General features: G+C 38.0%; 1 protein-coding gene and 1 long non-coding RNA gene across 2 annotated transcripts; one reads left to right on the forward strand and one right to left on the reverse strand.

Annotated features, from left to right (window-relative positions):
* The first annotated feature begins 1468 nt into the window (after positions 1-1468).
* On the forward strand, positions 1469-12724 carry NMUR2 (neuromedin U receptor 2). The gene is made up of 4 exons (XM_039220537.1): positions 1469-2194; positions 6935-7019; positions 9444-9569; positions 12453-12724. Exons 1-4 carry the CDS (start codon positions 1469-1471, stop codon positions 12722-12724), a joined length of 1209 nt encoding a protein of 402 aa, XP_039076468.1.
* On the reverse strand, positions 12653-25686 carry LOC120222640. The gene is made up of 3 exons (XR_005526095.1): positions 25524-25686; positions 25274-25413; positions 12653-12702 (listed from the first exon to the last, which is right to left on the reverse strand). It is a non-coding gene; the product is annotated as an uncharacterized LOC120222640 (long non-coding RNA).
* Between the last annotated feature and the right edge of the window lie 204 nt (positions 25687-25890).

Consider the following 25890-nt stretch of genomic DNA (forward strand, 5'->3'; position numbering starts at 1 on the left):
GCCATAGTAATCCAATACTATTTCTTACTTAGAATACTGTATCAGCCTCCTGCCTACATCCTGTTAAAACTTCACCCTTCTTAATTCTCCTGCTCAAAAACTTTCCAAAGATTTCTCTCTGCCATCTGAATCAGGCCCAAATTCTATATCAAATCCTAGAAAAATTTACATGATCTGGTCCCTACCAGTCACTTCAAGCTAATCACTCATTCTCTTCTGTCCACTCATTAGGTCCATCTACCTTTGTCTTCTTGGTGTTTCTGAAACACATCAGTCTGGTTACTGTCTCAGGACTTTTGCACTTGCTATTACTTTTGCTGGGACTGCACTTCCCTTTGCTCTTTTATGATTGACTTCTCATCATTTAGACCTTGGCCCAAATAACATCTCCTGAGATAACTTTTCTTTGACCATCCTTAATAAAAGAACACCTCCAGCCTTATGTTTGTATGGTCCTGTATCCTTCTTTTTCCTCACAACACAAATTATTACCTGAAATCATATTATTATTTATTAGTTCGCTTGTATATTTTCAGAATTCCCTATAGTAAGAGAAGCTCCCCACGACAGAGATTTTTGTTTTGCTTGTTCACTAATGTTTCCATAAAGCCTAGGACATTGCCTAATAACATAGTGAGCCTTCAATAAATTATTGGCTGAATAAAATAAGTGAATAAATCTTCAATTTACAGTTAAGGAGATGAGGCTGGGAGAGTCTGAGTAACAATCCCAATGCCTTACATGATTTCTTTGGGTGTGCCTGACTCTAAACCCCACTGCCTTTTAGTACAGCAAGGCACTGCCAAAAGAGCCCAAAGTGATAGACGTAGGCAGGGCTATGTGATAATGCACAAGTGTTCTTCCAGGCTTCGGATTCTATTGTGGATGCAAAGAAGCCACAAAGTCAATTGATCATGCTTTCCCCAGAGAGCCCTGGTTTTCCAGTGGAACAAGATAACTTGAGAAATCTATCGATCTCCCATTTTTGTCATGCTGTGCAGGTTGCAAGGATCAATGGAAATCTGTACTCTCCTATCCATGACCCTGCCACTTTATTTCATAGTGCCACCCAGATTCCCACAGTTCTGCAAAATGCACCCCTCAAAGTGCCCACAGCTTATTTAAGTTAGAGTATCACCCTCTGTGTTAGCTATTTTCCCCGGATCCTTCCAATTCAGAGAAATGTCTCCCGCTTCTCTCCAGCTCCTGCTTCAAAGCCAGCACTCCAACCCAGCAGTCCTCTGGCTGAGCGTCTGACACACACTCATTGGCCCACAGCCTGTGCAGGGGCGGGGCCCCTAGCTCTTCAAAAGGGATCCGGGTCTGAGCAGCCCAACCTTTCTGAAGTACTCACTTTTCCCCAGCCTCTTTCCCCTGAGTCTGTGCTTTCCTGCCTGCTTTCTCTTTCTTTTCTGGCTCAGCCTGGGGCAGACGCTTCTATCAGAGGAGGCTCAGGTCTTGCATTTTAATGTCAGTAATGGAAAAACACAAGAATACGTCCTGGATCCACCAGCAGGAACTGGAAGATCCATACGAGAAATACCTGAACAGCACCGAGGACTACCTGGCCTTCCTCTACGGGCCGCCACGCAGCCACTTCTTCTTCCCAGTGACTGCAGTGTATGCGGTGATTTTTGTAGTGGGAGTCGTTGGCAATTTTCTGGTGTGCCTGGTGATTCTTCGGCACCAGACTATGAAGACACCCACCAACTACTACCTCTTCAGCTTGGCTGTCTCCGACCTCCTAGTCCTGCTCCTTGGGATGCCCCTGGAAGTCTATGAGATGTGGCGCAACTACCCCTTCCTGTTTGGGCTGGTGGGCTGCTACTTCAAGACGGCCCTCTTTGAGACAGTGTGCTTTGCCTCCATCCTCAGCGTCACCACGGTCAGCGTGGAACGCTACGTGGCCATCCTCCACCCGTTCCGTGCCAAACTGAAGAGCACCCGGAGGCGGGCTCTCAGGATCCTCGGCATGGTCTGGGGCTTCTCTGTCCTCTCCTCTCTGCCTAACACCAGCGTTCACGGCATCAAGCTCCACTACTTCCCCAACGGGTCCTTGGTCCCAGGGTCCGCCACCTGTGCGGTCATCAAACCCATATGGATCTACAATTTCGTCATCCAGGTCACTTCTTTCCTCTTCTACATCCTTCCCATGACCGTCATCAGTGTCCTCTACTACCTCATGGGGCTCAAAGTGAGTATCTAAGCTCGCTAGCTTAAGGCAGCACCCCTTCTTCTCCCACTAAATCAAAGGTCAGAGAAAAAAACTTAAGAATGGGAGAAATTCAGAATTGGAAGGAAGCATAGAGAAAAACAGAATAAGCTCAGAGGGGAAACAGAAGTTAAGGGACTGGCCCCATATTAGGCAAACACTGACCACAACTATAAATCATTTCCTTTAACTCATCTATCATTATTCTTCCCTCTATGCCTGTGGCTTTCAAATCTAGGAGTTCCTAGAAATCTGACTATGAGTATCAATGTGCAGGCACCTCCCTCTGGGAAATCCTGATTCAGGAGGTCTGAGGTGGAGCCTCATTTTAACTAGCACAAGGTGGCCATCCCAGGAGAAACTAGTCCACACCCTGTTGTCTCCTGCGCACCTACTGTCTTCACTGAAATTTTCCTCTGTACCCAGCTGGCCTGAGTATAATATAAACTCTCTATCTTATACTCCAGGACAAAGATACAGTTTTAATGCCAGACTGTTCCTTATGGTTGCTTTGACCCTTTGGTTGAAATATCAGGCTAAAATGTAAAAAATATGGCTTGCGTGGGACCAACTTGGATTTCTCTTGACCAGGTGGAATTTGGGGGACAAGGAAGTGAACAGAGCACATAAGATAGAAGAAAGTGGGGATACATGATAGCTGGGATTAATAAAACACTATCACTCTGTTCCAACATATCTTATAATTAGAGGTTTCTTTCCTGTACTCATGGTGATATGGTACTCATGAGCTGTTGTTTTTTTTCTTTTTTCTAGATCAAAATTAGCTGAAAGAAACTACTTTTAGTGAGGGTAGTAGTGAGTCTATATAATTCCTCTCCTGGTATATTCTGCATCCAAATTCATAGAGATGAAACCTAACTGTGACAGTTTTATGCCCATTTAAGGAGGCAGCTTGTGTTGTAAACAGTCTTGGGACTACTTAGGTTCCCAGATCTGAAGCTCACATAAAATATACTTTTAGGCAAGCCACACAATTCTCTCCTGGAGTTAGTGTTCACATTTATAAAATGAAAAGGTCACATTACATCATATCGAAGGCTCTGGATAGCTCTAACAGTCTGTAATAACCTTAAAAAAAAGAAGAAAGAAGGAAAGAAAACAGAAAAAATCTGTGAGCAGGAGCAACAAGAATGAAGAATGAAGGGAAAACAAAGCAAACATCACATTCACATCATATGCCTTACAATGGCTCTGCCACCATGTATTCTGTGGCAGTCAAGTTACTCCCCTCTCAGTGCATCTTTGAGGAAGGTGAATATCAAAAATTAATGCCCACAAGTGGTCCTTTTGAATACATGCTGTGCCTAAAATGAGTGGCAGAATCCAAGTAGGAAGAGCAAATTCTATGTACCACGAATGTCTAGACACAGGAATAAATTTAATCAGGCAGAGAGTTTTGCCATTCTCTTCTTAGAGGGATGGCCCCTCTATTCCCAGAAACACATGTCACCCCGGACTAGCTTACAATGTCTTTAGAATGCCCTGTATGTATCACTGGGTTGGGGGGGGTGGGATTTCTGCATGATTCCAAATATCATGAGCCCTATGAGAAATCTCCACCCCAAATTTAGCAATACCATCTCATCCAATACCAAACAATCATTCATTTTGGGTTAATTTGGAGGAAGTATTTAACTTTGAGTAGGAAACATATTCCTTCATCCTCAACCAATTTGTGTTTCACTTTGTTCTCTTGTCATGAACTTATGGCTGCCTTGTATCAGGAGAGAAGTGACAGCTCAGACAATAGCTTACAAACTACCTAGTTTGCTGTGTGTGTGTGAATCTTAAAACATTCCTATTCTAGGAAGGATGAGTGTTGTTACCCAGAGGACACCAGGGGAAAACTCTCAGCTTAGGAAATCACTTCCAGAGGATTTTAAAGATCTGTAGACTGAGTCAGGAGAAATAAGCCCAAGTCTCTGGCCTTTGCACATGCTGTACCTTTTGCTGTATCATTGCCCAAAATGTTCCTACTGTTTATCATCACAATCCCCTTTGCTTTTCTAATTCTGACTTATCTTTTAAATCATACTTCATCCATACTCCCTCAGGAAAGCTCTCCCAACTCTAGCTGTACCCGCTCCCTGTGTACATGGTCATGGTCCCTGGTGATTTCCCTTCATTGCATTTATTACAATTCATTACACTTATTACAATTTATAATTCTATACTTGTGAGTTTCTTAATTTATTTCTCTCCCACTAGATTGTAAGCTCAATGAATGAATGAATGAATGAATGAAGTTAAATTATTTCATTCATTGCTAGACTTTAGCTTTTCTACCTTGGAATACAGGAGAGTTGGCAACATTGTTTCCAAGAGCTTTTTAATCTAAGAGATTTTAAAGAGACTATAGCAACTCTGATGATTACTAAGTTACTGACTCCCTTGGTGAATCTAAAGTGATGACTGACTTTGGCACTCACTCCCTTCAGAAGGCCAAAAGCCTAAGACTGATGAAATCCCAGGACCGAGAAAGAAAGAGGGTCAGGTTGGTTAATTATCCAAGTGATGCTTCAGGGCTGGTGTGATCTTGAAAGCTACTTGACTTCTAGGAGCTAACATGTTTGTCAGAGAGACGGGATATTCCTTTGTTTAACTTTGTAGGCAACTTTTAATGGCCTTCTCCTCCAAGTCTTATTTAATTTAAAATTATTTTTTAATGTGTATTTGTTTTTTGAGAGAGAGAGAGAAAGAAACAGAGTCCAAGTTGGGGAGGGGCAGAGAGACAGGGAGACAGAATCCAAAGCAGGCTCCAGGCTCTGAGCTGTCAGCACAGAGCCCTATTGGGGGCTCAAACTCACAGACTGTGAGATCATGACCTGACCCTAAATCAGACACTTAACTGACTGAGCCACCAAGGTGCCCAAAGTCTTATTTAATTTTAAATACCTTCTCTAAAATGTTCTGTAAAAATGCCATCCAGCACAGGAAGCTCACTGATTTCTTAGTGCAGTCTGTTCTACTGTTGCACATACCCACACCAAACTCTTTTTTATCCTGAATTGGAATACATTTTCTTATAATTCGACAAATTGATCCTAACCTACCCAAGACTATATAGAATAAGTTGAATGCTCCTTCCACCTGATGGACTTTATCAGTTTGTCAGAACTTTCTACATTGCTAATGAGGGAACCGCAACTCAGTCTGGCAAAATATGAAGGGCTATATAGACCTGAAAAGTCTAGAGGTCGAGCTGGATTTTGATGAAGATTAATCCTATAAACACACAACGTTCTCAAAGACCCAGCTTTATTTCTATTTCTTTGCTCTTCTTTCTATAATGTTGATTTCAACCTCAAAATCCACACAATAGGACATTGGTGGCTCCCAGCATTTTCCTCATGGTGGAAAAAAAAAATAGCTGTTGTATGCCAGAATTCCATGCAGAGAAGAAGAAGGCTCTCAATAAAAGAGAAATAAAACTTCCATCCCTAGAAGTACAAGCAAGTATCTGAAACCCCATTGATTCCAATTATCTAATCACTGTGACTGATAGAAAGGAGCTAAATTATTTTGGGCCTGAACCTGGAGCCAGAGATGGGCTCATTGCCATCCAAATTAATGAATGACTACGAATGGAGAAAGTGTAAATTTCCTAAAGGAAAATCAGGGTATCATTGATAGGAAAAGAAAAGAATAAATGCCAGAGAATCAAGTGCAACTACATACTGTACCAACTTGTAGATACTTGATAGTAGTTTGTCATGAGTCCTTAAAGCTTTCTTTATCTGGTTGTATATCCCCACAAACTAAAAATATATAAGTTAAAAGAAGAAATTCCACAACTAGATAAGTGATGCAGATCTTCAGTGCAATGGGAATTGAGAGGAAGGGGAGGATAATGGACTGCAGTGGCCACCAGACTATTGCAGAGGTAGATAGGACTTGAACAGGGTAGAAAAAATTGCATGTACAGTGGTGTTAATGTGTGATATCTTGAGAGACTTCTTCAAGGATTACCACATCTTGCAACAGGATGAGTACATTTCCACATCTAAATTCAGAAACACATGCGGTCTTATCAGTAACATTAGTAACACAGAATTTCTCAGATTGTGCTTCTTAAGATGCGGTAGGTATTCCACTGGAAAGGGTTGGGTAGAGGGATGTTGCTTAGTCAAGGAAGCACTATCTCCCTTGAGGCTGGGGTTGGAGATGTGGGGTGTGGAAGGTGGGGACGGGGCAAGGGTGATGCACAAACCCCCATGAAAATGTTCATAATGTCCATCAGTACATTAAAGACTGAGAAGGCTAACAATAAAGACTATTAAATGTATGAAGCAGAAACAATATCAGTTTTTGTTTTCTACTGCCTACCTACCCTGTAGCAGAGGGATTCCATTCTAATAGGTATCTAATAATATGGATGAATGAATGAATGGCCTATCGTTTTTTACTTTAGAATTTCATACTTTTTATAGAAAACCTGTTAACATTCTATATAACCAGGGTTCTACAGAATAGCATATGATAAATTGTTGCCTTGCAACGTGGCCACAGCCCTCTATCCTGTTGATTTAGGTGCCGTGGATCTAACTCTACCTCCAACTTGTTAAACATTTGACAAATTCTTACATTTCTGTATGTCCCAGGTTTTGTCTCCAAAATGAGTGTTAGAGTTACATTTCTCAGATCTTAATAGAAGGAAAAAATGTTTCCCTCCCTTAGCATCCTTTTCTGCTTCCCTTGCAGCTAAAGAAGGACCAACTGCTTAGGGCAGATGAAATGACTGCAAATATCCAAAGACCTGCCAGAAAATCTGTCACCAAGATGCTGTGTAAGTCCTCCATTTTGTTGGTTTGTTTCTTTGTGAAAGCAAAGGAGTTGCATTTGGGACTGAGAAAGTGTTACTGGGATCAGAATCAAAATTCTGAAACATAATGTTGAGGTCTGGTCTTCCTTGGTTTTCTCAGGCTCTGGGACCTTTCTGTTTTGTTTCTATTTCACTTTTTAACCCAAAAACAATGCACTGAATTGCACCATCGTAATACTCTCTGTGGTATTTGGTAAATCTCACTCTCTGAGATTTTGAGCATTTCTTTTCCTCTCTAAACTGAACAGGTTGTTTTCAACCTACTTAGTGTTATGAGTTGCTTGTTTTAAATACTATGAAAGCTGTGAACTCTCCACTCAGAAAATGTACAAATACACATACACAAATATTTTATAATCCTTTTCAGAGGATCACAAACCTCTTGACACCCATCCTTGGATGCTCTGGGATCCTTTAGTTCCAGATTCAGAACATGTGGCCAAGAATAACTCTAAGCAGTCATACCACCTATAACATCATATGACTTTATATAAACCAATACACTCTTTAGTATACATAGGGTGTTTAAAAAAATCCACACACTGATCTACACTCTCCCAAAAGAATGCTATAAAAACATGTGGTCCTGGGATGCCTCGATGGCTTACTCAGTTAAGCGTTTGACTCTTGGTTTCTGCTCAGGTCATGATCACATGGTTCATGAGTTCAAGCCTGGCATTGGGCTCAGGCTCTCTACTGAATCCTGGAGCCTGCTTGGTATTGTCTATCTCCCTTATTCTCTGCCCCTCCCCCACTCTCAAAAATAAATAAATATTTAAAAAAATATATATATATATATGTAGTCCTGCACTAGTGAATAAGAAATATTGATGAGAGAAAGGAGGAAAGGAGATTTAAGATAAACTTCCCAAGATAAAACCAAAGGTTTGAAAGAAACAAATCCTTCAGGCGAATATGTATAGAAAACATTTACTGTGACAAATGGTGTTTATGAGCAAAATCACTGTGAAGTCATTAAAGTCTGTCTTTTCAATTCTAGTAGTCATCGTCTGGGAAATTGCTTAGCCCCTGTTGGCACCTGACTTTCCCTATTAAGAAATCTAATGTCTTCATAATGTCTCTCTGCCATTCCTCCTTGATCATAATCTGCTCTCACAAAAAGACCTAAAGTGCATGCACATTAAAGTCACAGTGATAAAATATACAGTAAAGTATTTTGCTTTGGGGGTTGGAGTGTTCAATTTTAATAGTAATTAGTTTTTTAACTAACAGGAATTGTAGGCAGTAGTGAGCAGATTAGGGACTTTTTCTTGGTGGGGGTGGGGGGTAAACTCAGAAGAAATGTTCAGATATTCTTGAAACTACACCACACAGGCAGACCACTTACTCTGAGTACATTTAGTGCCAATAGGAACTATATGTACCATTTACCATGGAAACTTCAAATGCACTTACAAATTCAGAGAATTGTAAAATGAGCACCTGTGTACCCATCAACCAGCTTCAAACATTACCAAATCATAGATAATCTTATTTCATTTATATTCTGATCTCCCCGCTAGCCCCTACAAGACTGTCCTGAGGGAAATCTCCAGCAGCATGTCTTGAGAAATAGAAGTATTTTACGACTTCAGAAGAGAAAAAAAACCCATACATATTTATATTGGTGAAGACTAAATGGCCCGAAGAGAAAATATGGTAGCACTAATCTCTGTCTTAAGAGCTGAAAATTTTAAAAAACAACAACAACTGGGTAATAGTGTATTTCTGTGAATCTATAATTTTTTCAAAAACAAAAAGAAATTGGAAGGAAATCTGTACTCTAGAAAAGTTACAATAGACACATCTCCATCCCAATCAAAAGATGCTTGTAAAGAAATATTATGCTCATGATTTTTCTCTTTATGTCCCTCCCACCCCTAATAGGATTATTGAATTTGCAGAAGTTTCTAATTATTTCTAGAGTAGCAAGAAAAATTCATACAATATTTGTACTACATGCTACATCAATAGTTTGTAATTAATCTAGTACTTTAAAGAACACCAGTTGCTTGAACCCAATCATTTTATTTATATAACCAGTTTATATGGTTCCAACAACCTTCTTGCCACATATTTTCCAAATAGAATGTTTTCAGAACTTTGAATAAAGTCATTACTATTTTAAGCATTCTAAAGTAAACTCATATTGTACAAGAAATCCTGTACAATCACATGGAAACTGTCCCTAAATCCTATGCAATTCATTGTCATGTGTAAATGTTCTACATAGAGGTTCTTTAGGATCTAGATGGCCCATTACAATGATAGCTTATAAAAGATGGTGGAGGGGAAATGCTAGAAGGAATGGATGGACTCAGAGTGGGCATTATATACCTATCCTTGCCTTGACTTTCCTTTGCTCTCTCATTCATCATCCTTTTCCAGTTGTCTTGGTCTTAGTGTTTGCTATCTGTTGGGCCCCCTTCCACATTGATCGGCTCTTCTTCAGCTTTGTGGAGGAGTGGACTGAATCCCTGGCTACAGTGTTCAATCTCATCCATGTGGTGTCAGGTAAAATTTTGGCTGGTTTGGTTGTATCACAAATATCTACTTCCTCATATCACTTAGAGCAGTTGGTTCTACTTAGATATACTAATTATTATGGGGATATTGATCCAAAAGAAATATACCAAATCACTATTGTAGGGCCTACTTTATTGAAGACTCTAAGCATGGTGATTACAGCAGAAAAATGGTCTAAGAAGTGACCCCTTTGTTTTGTATCCAATGACCACATGACTGAATTGGGTTTTATGAATTAAACATCCGTGTCCCTGAAATCTCATATTGTCTTCAGCAAGTGTTAGATCCTCATGAAAACCAACAAAAGGGCATTCATGAGGCATCAAGGTATGCTTTTAGGCTAATTTAATGCCGCTTGTTAAGGATACCATGGAATAGGGTGGAAATAGCAGTGGAAAGATCATTAAGTCAGAGGATCTGGATCTGCATCTCATTTCCATCATTAATATTCTGTTTGAAGAATGTGGATTTCTTCATGCCATAGTTTCCTCAACGGGAAAATGGCAATAATGCCTGCCCTATACAAACCATGGGCTGTTGGTAAAAAGTAAATGAAGTAAATAGCTATTAAATGAAGTAAAAAGAAGTAAATGAAATAATAGCGATTAAAGAGCTTTGTAAGCTGTACAATGCTGTGTATCTTTCTATAATCATCATAACAAGGTTATTAAGTGCTATTATCATCACCATTTACAGCTGAAAGAACAGTTCCACAAGAAAGAAATGACTTGCCCAAAGTCATTTGGCTGGCAAATAGTTAAAACAGTGTTCCAGTCCAAGTTGTCCAACTTCAATATTCTTTCTCCCAAAATGGAACAGAGAATGGTTACCCACATCCCTCTTTCTCAGCCAATGTGGCTGCTAGACTTGGGTGCAGACCACCTGTTCCTCTACCTTGGCTAGTCACTGGCTACTTCTATGGGCACTTTAGATCATCAAAGACCTCACCAGAGAAGAGGGATAAAAGCAACTTGTGCACGTTAAGTTGCAGATGTGCAAAAAGCAAAAGCAACAGTGTTCATAGGTATATTGAATGCTATGTATATTATCTACATTCAATCACCCTTTCTTTTCTACTCAGGAGGCCTTGTGTATGGTTTATATCTTGACATTAGTATATTCTTCCATATTAAATTAATTACTAATTCTGAGTGAAAACAAAAAAATATGAAAACACAAAAATATATCTTTGTGGTTAAGCTGAGAAAAAAATAAAGTGATTAAATAAATTGGAAAACACTATAAGATCACATGAAACAACTCACTGACTCTACATCTCCAGATACATCAAGACAACGATTTTAAGATTTCCAAATTACAACATTTACATTAACATTTTCCAGTTAAAATATCATCTCTCTCTTCCCCACATTACCAGCCAGATGAAGTCTAAACCTCTTAAATGCTCCCAAAAAATGCCCCCCAACTTGCCTTTTGATCCTCAAGTTATGTATTTCCATTTATAAATCATATACTTGTCAAACTAGTTAATTAGATCTGCACATCCGCATTATTCCTGCACAATATAACCATTCCTGCCTGTGCACATTTGGCTTCTACCTGCAGTATTCTTTTATCTCTTCCCCAGTTATCTCCTGCCCATTTCAGGGTTGGCAGCATTCAATCATCTCATTAAATCCTTCATGGCCATAACAGTCCTTGTGTTTATGCCGTTATGTGAATTTCCATAGGATGACTGTCAGTATTACTTTTTGTTTTCTCTTAACAGATATAGTTCGGTATTGTTCTTTTGTTTACTGTTGAAGTTAGCCATATAATACTATTCCGTGTCCTTGGAGAACAAAGTCTAAATCCACTACCTACCATGTGCCTCAAAGTTTCTGGCACAGAATAAGAATTCAATCAGTATTTACTTGTTGAATGAATTCACAATCCATAGAAAAATTCTCTTTCTATATTCCTCCCTGCCCAGTTCTGTGCATAGGGTGTATGGCACTCTGTGTGTCCTGAACTATATATGAATGAGGACAACAATGAATATGTTAATGACAGTACCTATCACTTGTTTTATATTCTTAGCCATTCTCAGTCCCTCTGTGGATAGTGTCTCAACTTTAGGATGATATTACTATTCCCATTTTACAGAGAAAAGGATTGAAGTGCCAGTTCCATCTAAAGTCATAGAACAAGCAAGGGCTAAGATCAGAAACGAAGTTCTCTGATTCTCAACCTTAGGCTCATTTTGGGTGTTGGTGAAATAAAATAGGATACAGAAATAAAAGAAGCATGTGTACCAAACAGGAAAATGGCAGTGTGCAAGAAATTTGGTGGGGAAACATAAACGGCAAAATACAATTAATCAAGTTGAAAGTAAGGTGGGAGTAGCCATCAAGGGGAAAGACTAGGTAGGAAAAGGCCATTGGGGAATCTTTCTATGAAGACATAGTTAGCATTATAAGAAATCTCAGCAGGGACTACGACTTAACTGATTTACCATTCCTCCATTACTTTCAGTTTCAAATTATAGATTTAAGCAAAGCTCCAATGTGATTAAAAACCTCTCTCTTTCCTCTGATACTTAAGCATCTCACGTTAATGCTATGAGAGCATGTTCTTTAATTAAACAAGTGGGGATCAAAGGAGTTTGCCAAGCATCTCAGAGAGATCCCATGCTGGCCTAAATTTTTTCCAAGACTCTTTAATCTTTCTGTGTTTGATTCCTAAATACACAGGTGGTAGATCAGTTCAGAGCATTTTGTATTCTCAATTAGAGTCTTGTATATATTATTACTTCCAAAAGAGGCAATCACAGGGATTCTAGGCCTTTGTTAAATATTTATGCTTCACTCTACCATGCCTCTCACTCAATTTCTCCTCAGCATGTCTCTTTTTTAATCTCCTGTGTTCCAGGTGTCTTCTTCTACCTGAGCTCAGCCGTCAACCCCATTATCTATAATCTACTCTCTCGCCGCTTCCGGACAGCATTCTGGAATGTGATCTCTCCTTGCAAACAGGGGCACTCTCAGCACCACCCACAGGGGCCACCTGCCCAGCGGAACATCTTCCTGACAGAATGCCACCTTGTGGAGCTGACTGAAGATGCAGGTCCCTCGTTTCCTTGTCCGTTGATCAGCAGCAGCTCTCATCCCCCAACAGCCCTCTGTAATGGACAGGCACCATGAAAAGAATACTCAAAGAGCTGACATTCCTCTATGCCACCATACTACAGGAAGGGACATCCCATAATGTATGCCTTCTTATATGATAGTAGGGAGGTAAAATGCATCTTACAACTTATATACCGACTTGTAATTTATGTGTGTTTTTAAACAAATTCCTACCAAATCTTGTATCTAAAACCCAGAACCTTCTGAGTTTTAGTTTCTTTTCCACCATCCTAACTGCCTCATGCTCCTCCACTAGTTCATGGAAAGAAAAAAAAAATCATGACCAGTAAAGCATGACACCTATACTTTGAGTAATTTTCACTTTTGGAAACAGTTTGTCCTGCATCATCTACATTCTGAGTCAGGCTGTAACTCTCACAACCAATGGCCCCTGTGAGACATAAAAGGAAGACATGTAGATGCTATGTTACTGTATATGACTCAAGGCAACCATGCCATTGTTCTTCCACAGCAAACTATTTATCCTACTGACTCATATTTTGCCTTTTTAATGTGATACACTAGAGTTTTGAAACCTGATACTTGAAGAATCCTCCTGATAATATGGGAATGCTCCTTAGAACTATTATTCCCACTTTCCTAATCCCCACATCATTCTCCGTCATTTCTCACCATGAATCAGATCAGATACAAGTTCAACTTAGAAAAGAACAGGAAGAGAGAGAAGGCTGTGGTGGAAGTCAAAAGAGACATAAACTATACTAAACACAGGCTTGATTGTTTCATAGTTTTGTCTGGACATAGAGTTCTAAAGTCTTACTCCATAAATAAACAGAGGTATGGTCTACTATCTTGGAAAACAATCATATACTAATCATATAGTAACTACTAGTCTCAGTCCAATGACTTTCACTTACTAAATCATTATCTATATAACACTCTTCACACATATGAGAAAAATCAACTTCCAGACTCCTATTATATCATCACATGTAATGTATATTCTATTCAAAATGGAATACTTGTTCTTCTTATGAAAATATTCCCCAGTTGTCTCAGATGCACATATTTGCTTATGAAATTCCCTCTTTTTCTCCAGTCTCCATCTGTTTCTCTCCTACCCATCCTTCAATGTCCATCTCAATATGTCACCTCCATAAAACTCTGCTTTATTCAAATAGATGTGGTATCTGACTTGTCAATCTCTCTCTCAAGCTTTTTCCCCACTCTGCTCCATATTTCAGGGATTTAAATTCTTGTTTTGTCAGACTGTAAATTTGTCAAAAGTGTGAAGTATCTTGTGCTCATTTTTGCTGTTGCTGGGATCCTGGTAATATATCTGTCGCAATGGTAGATGTTCAATAAATATGTGGTGAGTTAGATGACTTCACATTCCAATGTGCTGAGCCAAAGAACACCTCCAGATGAAACCACATTAAGAGCCAAAAGACTAAAATTCTGTTTCTGACAAGGATATCTTTCAGTTTACCATTTAACCAGTTATGATTATAATAGCATGCCTTGCTGTGCCCAAAGTGCAAGAAGTCTCTTCCCAACCCCTGATTCTTACTGATGTTGAAACATGCAAGTTCCTGCTTTTAGTCTAAGAATTTTCCCTTAATTGAATGAACCATCCTACTGAGAAACCATCCTATTATTGGTCTTTGACATCATTATGTCCTAACTGAACAATCATCTTCAAAGTGATTCAATATATTTTTAAAAACCTCTTTGCTAATTTACAGCCAACAACCAATTTGTTCTGATTAACAAATCAGAATTCTCCAGTGATGGTTTATGTTGGTGAGCAGAACCCTCGGGTCATTTGGGGATTAATTTTAAAAGACTCAGCAAATCAAAACCTCATAAATGGAGGAGAAATGAATTTCCTTCTCATATTTTAGAGACATTCTCAAATGAAGATCTAGTAAAGTCATCATCCTTAACGTCAACTCCCAGTGACCAGGACTAAATATGTTGCTGGTGTAGGTAGATGGATAGAGAAAGAAACAACACTAAAACTGAAGCTAGTAAATTTGTTGCTTGATTACAGCTTTGATCTCTTTTTTTCCTCCTCATTTACCTTTTTTCTCTTAAAAATCTAACAGGAGCAATTGGTTTAATTAAGCCTAGCATTAAAAAGTGGGGAAAAAGAGTGTTGAGATTTTGTTCATAGACATATACATACAGACATGCCCATATATACAGAAAGGAAACTTATACTTCAAAATTAAAATTGAAATGTCAAAAGTCTGAGAGTTAACTTATATAATGGTTCACACACAATTAGTAGAACAAAGGGGAAAGCTAAAGCTAAATTGTTCAATGATACACAATAGTTGACTTCATCATCTCCTTGTGAATTCCTTGCAATCTCTGCATTTTGGAATAACAAAAGAAGAGGCCAAAGAGCAAACATGATTAATAAAATACTGTTAATTTACTCTTTTGTAATTAAACAGTGACTTTTGAGCTCTCTAGTAATTCATCAACTTAGTGAACCAAAGCAATAACATTCAGAATGTTGCTTGACAAATTAATTTGTCTAGCCCATAAAGACAGCAGAGATTCTTAATCTGAGACCCATGAAAAAGTGTCAGGAAGTCCAAGAATCCCCTGAAATTGTATTCAGAATTCTTAGTGTATACTTTTTTTGTGGAGAATGTTAATAGCTTTGATTAGCCCCTCAAAGTAGTCTATGACTTAAATTATTATAATTAACTAAAGCACCCTTCATGGTGTCACTTAGTGGATGAGTTATAGTTGAATGAAGGCATTGCAGGAAAATTTAAAAGTATCATTATTCCAACATAAGAATCTAGGGTATATAAGTATTAGCTGTTCAATGGTGCACTGGTACTAGTTCAGACTGCCTTGCAAAATTTTACTATTACATATTTAGGAATTTTGAGAACTTGGTATTATATGACTGGTAGCCTGAAATCAGCCACAGTGGGAATATTTACACCATAGAAGTTAGCAAACACTTTACATTGGGGCTATTTTTCCCCCACAGAGCCATCTGCTCAGCACACAACCAACCACTGATATGCTGGCAATCTGCCATCTTGCTGTATTACACATGATTTCTTTGTAGAATAGATGCCCAATAACACCATTATAATTACAGACCCCTTAAATTTGTGGTTAACTCGCTGACAAAAAAAAATAGTCAATGGACCAGATTTTGACCTGGAGGTATGAGATTAAATAAGCTAAAGCATGCTAATTATGACATGAAAGCTTCATCAGCATTTTATAATTAACCCAGAATGGAAGAATTATCCTTGGATGCTGTCCATTAATATCAGTGCAGAAAACTGTAACAGCTCTACATGTTATCTTCCCTATACATCTGTTTTTAAATATCCCACAAGATTCATTGTAAAAAGACTCAAAATTTCCACATTCTCTCAGCTTGGCTGGAGATCTCACTTTTTAAATATGTAGAAGAGTACTACATAAACATTGTAAGGAAGCTTGAGATTGTATTAGCTTATGCGAGCCAAGTAAATCCAAGCAATCTATTCCTTCCCTTTTTTTCATCCCCTCTAAAGCATTAAATTACATTTGAACTCTATGTTAGACACATGTATATGCTATACTTTGGAAACATTTTCTTGGTAATGCTAATATTAGGGAGTTTTAACTAATCTATACATAGCCTAGAAATTGTTGCATATACCTAAGTGATACCATTTCACACAAAGTGAAATATACACTTTGTGAAAAATACATACTGTAAATTTAGTAGGCTAGAATGGTTAGATTGAGCTGGTAAACAAAATACTATTTAAAAAGAAAAGTAACATTATTTTTTTAGAAAAGTGTATGTTAAGAAGCCTACATTAATGCATAGGTAAGAATGATTTGTGAGTACATAGATATTTTGAAAATAGGTCTTAACCAGGCTTGGGTAAAGCTTGTTTAGTTGAATATTATACCAACAGAAGGAATATCTTGTTCTAATTCCATGCTTCCTTTTATAAATGTTAAAAATTTTAATATTGATCCTAACTTTATTACCAATTCTTTAATAGTAGAAACTGTGAGCTTTACCTCAGTAACATTCATATGCATGATTATCTCACTAAGTTCCCAGAACTTCACTAAGAGGGAATTGTTATCTCCTTGCTTACTGTTGACAAAAGAAGACTTGTCCTCTCTTACACTTGGGGAAAGAGACAAAAAGCAAGCACAAAGTCTGAATGAGTCACATAACAGTATTTATACCTTACTCATCTATTTGCAGTCTAGCTGGGGTGACTCCACTCCACCCAAGCTGGGGAATTCACAAGGAATATAATGGCCACCCACTGTAGGCTCTCCCCATGCTAAGCAAGTCACTTTGAGATTGGCTAATCTCAAAGTTGGGGGGCCTGGAATTACACTCGTCTCACCATGAGACCGTGGCCTGGCCAAGGACGAGATCTATAATACCACCAGAAGTAGTGAAGTATTGAGACTACAGCATGAATCTAGTGAATGGAGCAGCAAGTTTGAACCCAAAACTATGTGACTTGAAAGTCTGAGCTTCCCCCATTTTACTACATGGATTCTACATGGGACTCTAGTTCATTGACATCACTACAAAAGCCTTTCAGTTCAATGCCATCTCCAAATATTACCTCTTCACTTATCTCCCACCAAATCATTAACCAAGATTGGAGACCAAACACAGTAGTCAAGAACATGGACCCTAGAGCCAGATGCCTAGGTTCAAATCCTGGTTTAATATAATTAACTGCATGACTTTGGACAGGTTACCTAATCCTCCATAGTTCAGTTTTGCCATCCATAAAATAGACATGCTAACAGTATCTATCTATATCACCATGGTTACGTGACGATTAAATAAGGCAACATACTATTTGTAACATTCTAGGACAGTGCCTGACACCTACTAAGTGTTATAATAAGTGTTTGTGGGAAAATGACCCATAGAAATGGAGACATTTATTGCTTCATGAAGATATATTTTTGGATGCCATTTCACTTTGTTTACAATGTTACTCTCTCTGTCAGCATTCAAATGTAAGATTTAAAAGAGCTCTGTATCAGGAAATGTGTCAGGCATTTATTGTAGTCATTTCCACCAGATAAACAAACTGCCCAAGATTCTACCACCAATTGCTAGGATTTTATTAATAATGAAGGCACGAATATGCATTAAAGATTGTTTCTTTGTTGCATGAAAGATTAATCAATATTATGATAGGGCAGTCAGCAAAACCACAAGGCTCCCAGGTTGCTAAGCCTTTGGAATGTCTTCATCTGTGGACTTAAATGTCTCCTTTTTGATTCTCAGAATTAGAAGACTTAGAAGGCTAAGGATCCAAGTAATGTGGTCATTCTAGCATAGATCAGCTCAAAGAGGAATGAAAAGGAGATAAGCTTCAGGAGTACTAACCATTACACTATCTGTTGTACACGTAGAAATGAATGTTTAGCTGTATCGTGTGCCTAAATCTCAATATCAAATTTGGATCATATATGGTTATTTATTAAACGGATATGCAAGGCAGATAGTGAGCCATGTGCTTGACATTTTTATCAAGTAAAGCTTGTAACAATCCTCATTGGACAAATGAGATAATTGAGGCTTGAAGAGGGAACTGAGTTGCCATTTATACAAATAAGTGAGAGGACTAGCGGTCAAGGCAGGAAGTCTGACCCGGAGCTTGTTCTTAATTACTCTACATGCTATATTTTATTCACTTTCCCTTCCCAGTAAATACTAAATATACACCAAGTGGCAGACATTGATCTAGATCTAACAACACAGACAATGAATAACAAGTACATCCTTATGCTCAGTCTTTTGAATCTATGGAGATTCAAACTTACTGACTAAAAGGAAATTTATATTCATTCATTATCTATTCTTAACTCTGTCCCTAACCAAATGGAGACATATAGCCTATTTTGAATGCCTATGTAACTTAGAAATTTTATAGATATCTAGAACATGAAGGAGCCTTCAAGATCATCTAGCCCAATGTGCCTTTCAACTATCAATATTTATTGAGACTTTTCCAGCGACTGTACTAAGAGCTTTACATTTATCATATGATTTAACTTTCCTAAGAACTTAGCAAGAGATGGGCACTATTATAATCCCCATTCCATAGAAGAAATATACATTAAAACAGAGAAGTTAAGTAACTTGCCCAAGTCATACAGCTAATAAGTGATGAAGATGAGATTTAACTCAGTTCTAAGTTTAGACCTCCAGTTAGCTACAAATCTATACCAGCCTAAAGCACAAAAAAGAAAGGTGGTTTGTCCAAGATAAAACAGTGAGTGACAGCATTGGTTTTGGACTGATTTCTCCTGACTCCAATTTCACTTCATGTATCTCACTATATTTGAATGAATGAAGAGAATATATAATCTGGATAATTCAGAAAATGAAGCATAATCTAAAAACAGCATAATTCTTAAATATATAATATTGATCTTTGGGTCTCACTAAAGAAGGCTTCATCAATAGGTTTATATCTACTTAATTAGCTATAAAATTAATTTGTATTCCCTACATATAGACCGATTCTTGACAGAAAGGTGTAGCTTTAAGGCATGCCTAGGTAACTATTACATGGTTCATGCTGAGTAGAAAAAAAATTAAAATCACACTTTGACTCAAATTGAAGAAATGTTTAAGAATCTAGTCTTAATCTGTCCCTTGTAATTTTTATTTACTAGAGCTGTCATTGCAGTGTAGTATAAAATAAAACAAAAATTGCACTCAGAAGTTGTTAAAAATGATAAGGAAGACACTACGTAATACAATTGTAATAAGGGATAGACTCCTGCAATAGGGGAGAGATTGAACTCAACTCAAATACAACAGAACCCATTTATGGCCAATGGTCAGGGTGAGAGAGTGGATGCAAAATTACTAAAAATTACTAACAGGAACTTGGTTAGGTATCAAGGGTGGGGGAGGGGAAGCAAAGCTTGCTTAGATAAAAGATAGAGGAAAAGAACTTGATTGGATGTCAATGGGAAGAAAGATGCTCTATAAACTGGCTTAGCAGGATGCTCTGCTAAAACTGGACTCAGACAGGGTCCCACATATGGGGACCAAGAAGAGACCTTATCAAAAAGAAGGCTCAAAGGACTGACTAAAGTTTGGTCAAAGAGCGTTTCCTTGTCTACAGTGTTTAGGAGTTGAGAATGGCATAGGAGGAACCTGTGGCAAAAGGAGAGACTTTCCAAGTGTTACATAGTGCTGGGGCCTGGAATATGATTCTTAGAAAAGTTGGCTTCTCTGAACTTCTCCTATCCATCTTCTTTTCAACTCTTTTCCCCAGAAGTCTTCCCTTGACCGTCTTTTCTTTTATTATAAATTCCCTTAGGGCTTCTATTAGTTAGGATTCTCTAGAGAAATAGAGTCAGTAAGATGGACACACACACACACACACTTAACATAAGAAATTGGCTCATGTTATTATGAAAACTGAGAAGACTAAGAATTTATGGTAAGAAAGCTGGAGACCCAAGAGAGCTGGTAGTATAGTTCCAGTCTGAGTCTGAAGGCCTGAGCACCAGGAGGGGCAAGCCAATGGCATAATTTCCAGTTCAAGAGCCGAAGACCTATGGCCCAGCTCTATCAGTCAAGCAGGCAAAATTCCCTCTTACTCAACTTTTTTGGTCTATTCAGGTCTTCAGTTGATTGGACGAGGCCAACTCACATCAGAGGGGGCAATCTGCATAACTCAGTCTGCTCATTCAAATGGATCCAGATGTTAATCTCATCCAGGAAACACCCTCACGGATACACCCAGAATAATGTTTTACCAAATGTTTGGGCACTGCATGGCCCAGTCAAGTTGACACATAAAATTAACCATCACAGGACTCATGAGTACTTTCACACAATCACCTCTGTGGCTGCTGGAAATTATTCTCTAGTAGTTTTATTTTTTCTGTAGGATAAATATGATTCATGCTTAGCATGAATAGTGTCCTACCCCTGCCCCCCCCACCCCACCCTTTTATAATCACCAGAAACACCTTATCTCTAGGTCTTAAATTTCTACCTCAAAAGATCACTTCTCTTTTAAATTACAAAGATTTTTAAGCTATTAACATCTGTATATATATTAATGTGTATATTTTTTCCTTAAGAGAAAGAAAATCAAGGTATTACAGAAAGGCAAATAATTTTTGTGTGTTAAATAAAGTACAGCTCTGCTTAGATCTGTCATCCTCCAAGTCAGAGACATGTTTTTATTGTCACAAAGAAGGGGCTATTCCTGACATCTAGTGAGTAGAGGCCAGGGGTGATGTTCAACATTCTAGAATGTCCAAGACAGTGTCCACCCAACAAAAAGAATCCTCAGACCCAAAATGCCAATAGTGCTAAGCTTGAGAAACTCTTATCTAAAGGAAAGAGTTTAGACCCCTTTAGAACAGAACTTGATCATTTGTTGGGAAAGAATGTCCAAACTACAAAGGATCTTAAAGCGTATAATCCAACTGCCTCTTTTTGTTGACAAGAAAACCACAATTCAGGATTTAAATGCCTGAGGTACTGCAGCTGGTCAACACAGAGGCAAGACTAGAATCATGTCTACTGACACTAGTACAAGACAGATTCTGGTCACTACACCCATAAAAGGAAAATCTGATTAACTACTGAATGCTGTCGAGTAATTTTTCAAAAGAGGAATAATTAAAAATGTGAAGTCTGTGTTAGACAGCCTATTAAATGGACCCCTACAATGATCCCTATATTTTGGTACACATGTCCTATGTATCCTTCTCCCCTTGTGTGTGGGCTGGACTTTAATGACATGCTTCCAACAAACAGAATATGACAGAAATGACGGATGTCACTTCCAAGACTAGGTTAGGAAAAGATTCTGGCTTCTCTACTAGGCATGATCTTCTTCTCTTTTTACATGGCATTCTCTAGAGAAGCTGGCTGCCAGTGACTTTGGAAGCAGATCCTAACCCAGTCAAGCCTTAAAGGGACTGCAGGTCTGTGGACACCCTGATGGCAGCCTCATAAGAAATTCTGAGCCAGGGTTATCAGCTGAGCTGGCCCAGATTCTTGACCCATAGAAACAATGAGGGAATAAAGATGCATCATTTTAAGGTTATTTATTTTGAGAAAGAGAGTGTGAGTGAGCATAAGCAGGGGAGGGGCAGAGAGAGACGGACAGAGAGAATCCCAAGCAGACTCTGCACTGTCAGCACAGAGCCCAATTCAGGCCTCGAACTTACAAACCATGAGATCATGACCTGAACTGGAACCAAGAATCAGCTACTTAACTGACTGAGACATTGAGATGCCCCAAAGATGCATAATTTTAATCCACTAAGTTTTGTAGTATTGATATGTTACTATTATTACAGTAAAAACATAAAAATCTTGAATTGTTTAAGAGGAGAATGATTCAAGTATTAGTGTATCTTTATACCCCAGAAATTTTCAAACCATCTTGGGACTATCTTACTGAATTGAATTGAATTGAATTGAACTGTATTGAATTGAATTGAATACAATGAAACTACCATTATAGAATTAACTCAAATGTCATTCAGCCTCTGGGCACATTTGTTGCTGATAAAATAATTTTAATTTGTATGTTTTTAACTCCTGAGTATTACAGGGAAAAAAAGGAAATAAAATCTGTGTTTGTTCATAATTCCTATTGTGTTTGTTTATACCCCAGAAGAAACTGTCACTTACAAAATAAAAGATAAAAGAAAATCTAGTTGGTATTGTTTTCACTTACATATAATGTATTTGCAGGGGAAATGCTGAAGACGCCCTAGAGATACTGAAAAAATACTTTACTACCCCCAAGTGGACACATATGTTATTTTTACAGAAATAAAATATAAAATTGCCATTGTTTTCCAACAACAACAAAAACATGCAGTTTTTGTTATGCAATGCTTATACATGAGACTCAGGATCTCAGATCTGGTAAGGACTTTAAAACTTACGAGGATGGATAGGAGGTGGGGGAGAATAGAAAATGGGTGATGGGCATTGAAGAGGACACTTGTTGGGATGAGTACTGGGTGTTGTATATAAGTGATGAACCACAGGAATCTAACCCAAAAACCAAGAGCACACTTTACACACTGTATGTTAGCCAATTTGATAATAAATTATATTAAAAATAAAAATAAAAATGAAGTTTAAAACCCTAGAACTGGTGGGATATTTGAATTCCCTCCACAACCTAACTTAGACTTGAACATTTTAGTTATGTAAGTTTGCTGCCTGCCAAGGAAGCTCATTCTTTGCAGATAGCTCTATTTTAGTTGCTCTAGTAAATCATCATTTCTCTTATAAACAGTCTGCAAACTAGTTAAGCTCTCTCATGTCATCTACTATTCATAATGTTCTTAATAATTTCCAGAAAAGGAGATGCTATAACTTTCCAGAAAGCATGTTCAGATAACCCAAAGAACTGAATTTTAGGCTTTCTGAGGTCTTACCCTAAAAGTTCCTCCAAATATTGGGGCACCTGGGTGGCTCAGTAAGTTAAGCATCTGACTCTTGATTTTGGGTCAGATCATGATCTGAACCACAGTTCATGAGCTTGATTCCCACGTTTGGTTCTGTACTGACCATGTGGAGCCTGCTTGAGATTCTCTCTCCCTCTCTCTCTGTCTCTCTCTGATTCACTCTCAATAAATAAATAGATAAATAGATAAACAAACTTAAAAAAAGACTCCTCCAATATTGCTTTTTTTTTTTTAATGAAAATGACTCAACTGTTCCTAACATACAAAGAATGCCTATAGTCTTTAATACTTCCAAATTGTCCTAGGTCTAATTTGTTAATCATGTCTCTGAGATTTAAGTTTGTCCAAATATCAAATGAAAGGTCTAGACTGACTGCCTACCCGTGTCAGAGGTGTCCTAAGAATATATTTGATTTTGGAGTAAAATTCAACATTAGTTCCCCAGCCTAGAGTTCTATTCCAACCCTCTCTGCTGAGTTGGGTAGGACTATATGTCAGCTTAAGGATTCCTTTTGTACCCACTAAATAAAGTAGGAAAGAAATATAATTGATATGCTAAATAAAAAAGACAAAATGGATCATATAAAATACTCACAATCACAGAAGGCAAAAAAAAAAAAAAAGAAGAAGAATGTCTACAAGAAACCCATGCTAAATGTAAAAATACATATAAATTAAAGAAATGAGTGGACATAAATAAACCATGCTAACACCAATTAGAATAAAGCAAGAATAACTATATTAATCTCAGACAAAACAGAATTCAAAGTAAGGAAAGTAATTACAAATAAAGAAGAGTGAAATTGGACTTAGCTTTGTTGTAAATATATGTTGTAAACTCTAGGAAAACCACTTAAAAAATGATAGTTAAAGAAAAGACTTCTTTTACTTCTCCAGCCAATGTCAAGATAGTTGTTCCTCAAAATATGACCAACTGACTCCCTTATTTGGAACTACTTGGGGGGTTTGTTAAAACAATGCAGATTCTTGAACCTGGTAAATAGAACCTCTAAGATGAAATACCAATACAGGAATATGAATTATTGTTATGAATCTAAGAATTCTTATACCTACTAAGGTCTGAGGACCACCAGCTCAGGCCAACTTTCTGTAAGAGTGTGTCCTAGATATTCATAGTGGTCGCACTATGAATTCCATAAAATACAAAAAATATAGTCAGAAAAATTAGGGAAAATCAGCAAATTATAAAGAAAGCATACACTACAGCACCCTCTCACCATGCCAGAGCACTTTTTTAATTGTCTCCACCAACAGCAAAAAAGGAGGAATTGCATGTGGAAAGGAATTATATATCAGATTGTTCAGAGTTCTGGAATACTGACTGGACCATTGTTAGTATCAGATACAAACACTGCACCTTGAAAGCATAATCAAGATTCTACTCTCTCTCCTACAATTCCATTCACAAACTTGTTTTAGTGTAGGCATGACTATGATCATTCTCTCTTCCTTCTACCTCCTCCAAGCACATAATTCAGGCTAGGGCCCGATCTGCAGAGCTGTCATATCGCTCCCCAACAATCCCCTTCAAACACCCTTTATCCAGGAGTCTAACATGAGATGGTAACACCCCAAGATTTAAATCAGATGGAGGGTCAATGTTCATAGCAGCACTTTCAACAATAGCCAAATCATGGAAAGAGCATAAATGTTCATCAACTGACGAATGGATCAAGAAGATGTGGTTTATATATACAATGGAATACTACATGGCAATGAAATCTGACCATTTGTAGCAATGTGGATGGAACTCAAGGGTATTATGCTGAGTGAAAGAAGTCAGGCAGAGAAAGACATATACCATGTTTTCACTCATATGTAGAACGGGAGAAACTTAACAGAGGACCACAGGGGAGGGGAAGGGGAAAAAATAGTTAAGGAGAGGGAGGGAGGCAAACCATAAGAGAGTCTTAAATACTGAGAACAAACTGAGGATTGATGGGGGGTGAGGAAGAGGGGGAAATGGGTGATGGGCATGGAGGTAGGCACTTGGGATGAGCACTGGGTGTTATATGGAAACCAACTTGACAATAAACTATATAAAAAAATAAAATAAATCAGGGGGAGAGTAGGAAGTACTTTATGTACCGTAAGTTAGAAGTTCTATGTTTCACTGTCACCATTTGCAGGAGAGCTCTGCAGTGAGGTACTGGACACTTGAGCAGCTATTAATAATATGGCATTTTTTCTCACTCATTCTTCTATGTAGATATTACTTGTCCAGGGACCTTATGGAAAGAAGAGGTGTCTTTAAGGCCAGAATTTAGGCACTTTTAGAAATCAAAACTATTTTACCATCTTAGTTCTCTAAGATTTTATTCTTAAACATGCAAAGTACCTTTTATCACCTTTTATAGACTCACATCCATAGTGAAATATTAAAGGCTCTGTAAAGTCCTACGGTGAGGAAATAAGCTTAATCTTGTTTAATTTGGAGACTCCATGCCTGTGTGTTCATTGTATCCCACTGAGGTAATGTCACTGGAGGCACATTTTGGGAAATGTTATTACAGACCCGGGGTTGAGCAATCTTTTCTGAAAAAGACCAGATAGTAAATATTTTAGAATTTTGAACGAAAAAATAGTTTAAACTAACTCCTTTTCATAACTACTCAACGCTGTTGTTGTAGCATTAAAACAGCCATTGACAATATGTAAACAAATTAGCATGGCTGTGGTCCAATAAATCTTTATTTACAATAATA

This window comes from Hyaena hyaena, unplaced genomic scaffold, assembly GCF_003009895.1.
Source record: "Hyaena hyaena isolate Hyena2069 unplaced genomic scaffold, ASM300989v1 scaffold_897, whole genome shotgun sequence".
Lineage (NCBI taxonomy): Eukaryota > Metazoa > Chordata > Mammalia > Carnivora > Hyaenidae > Hyaena > Hyaena hyaena.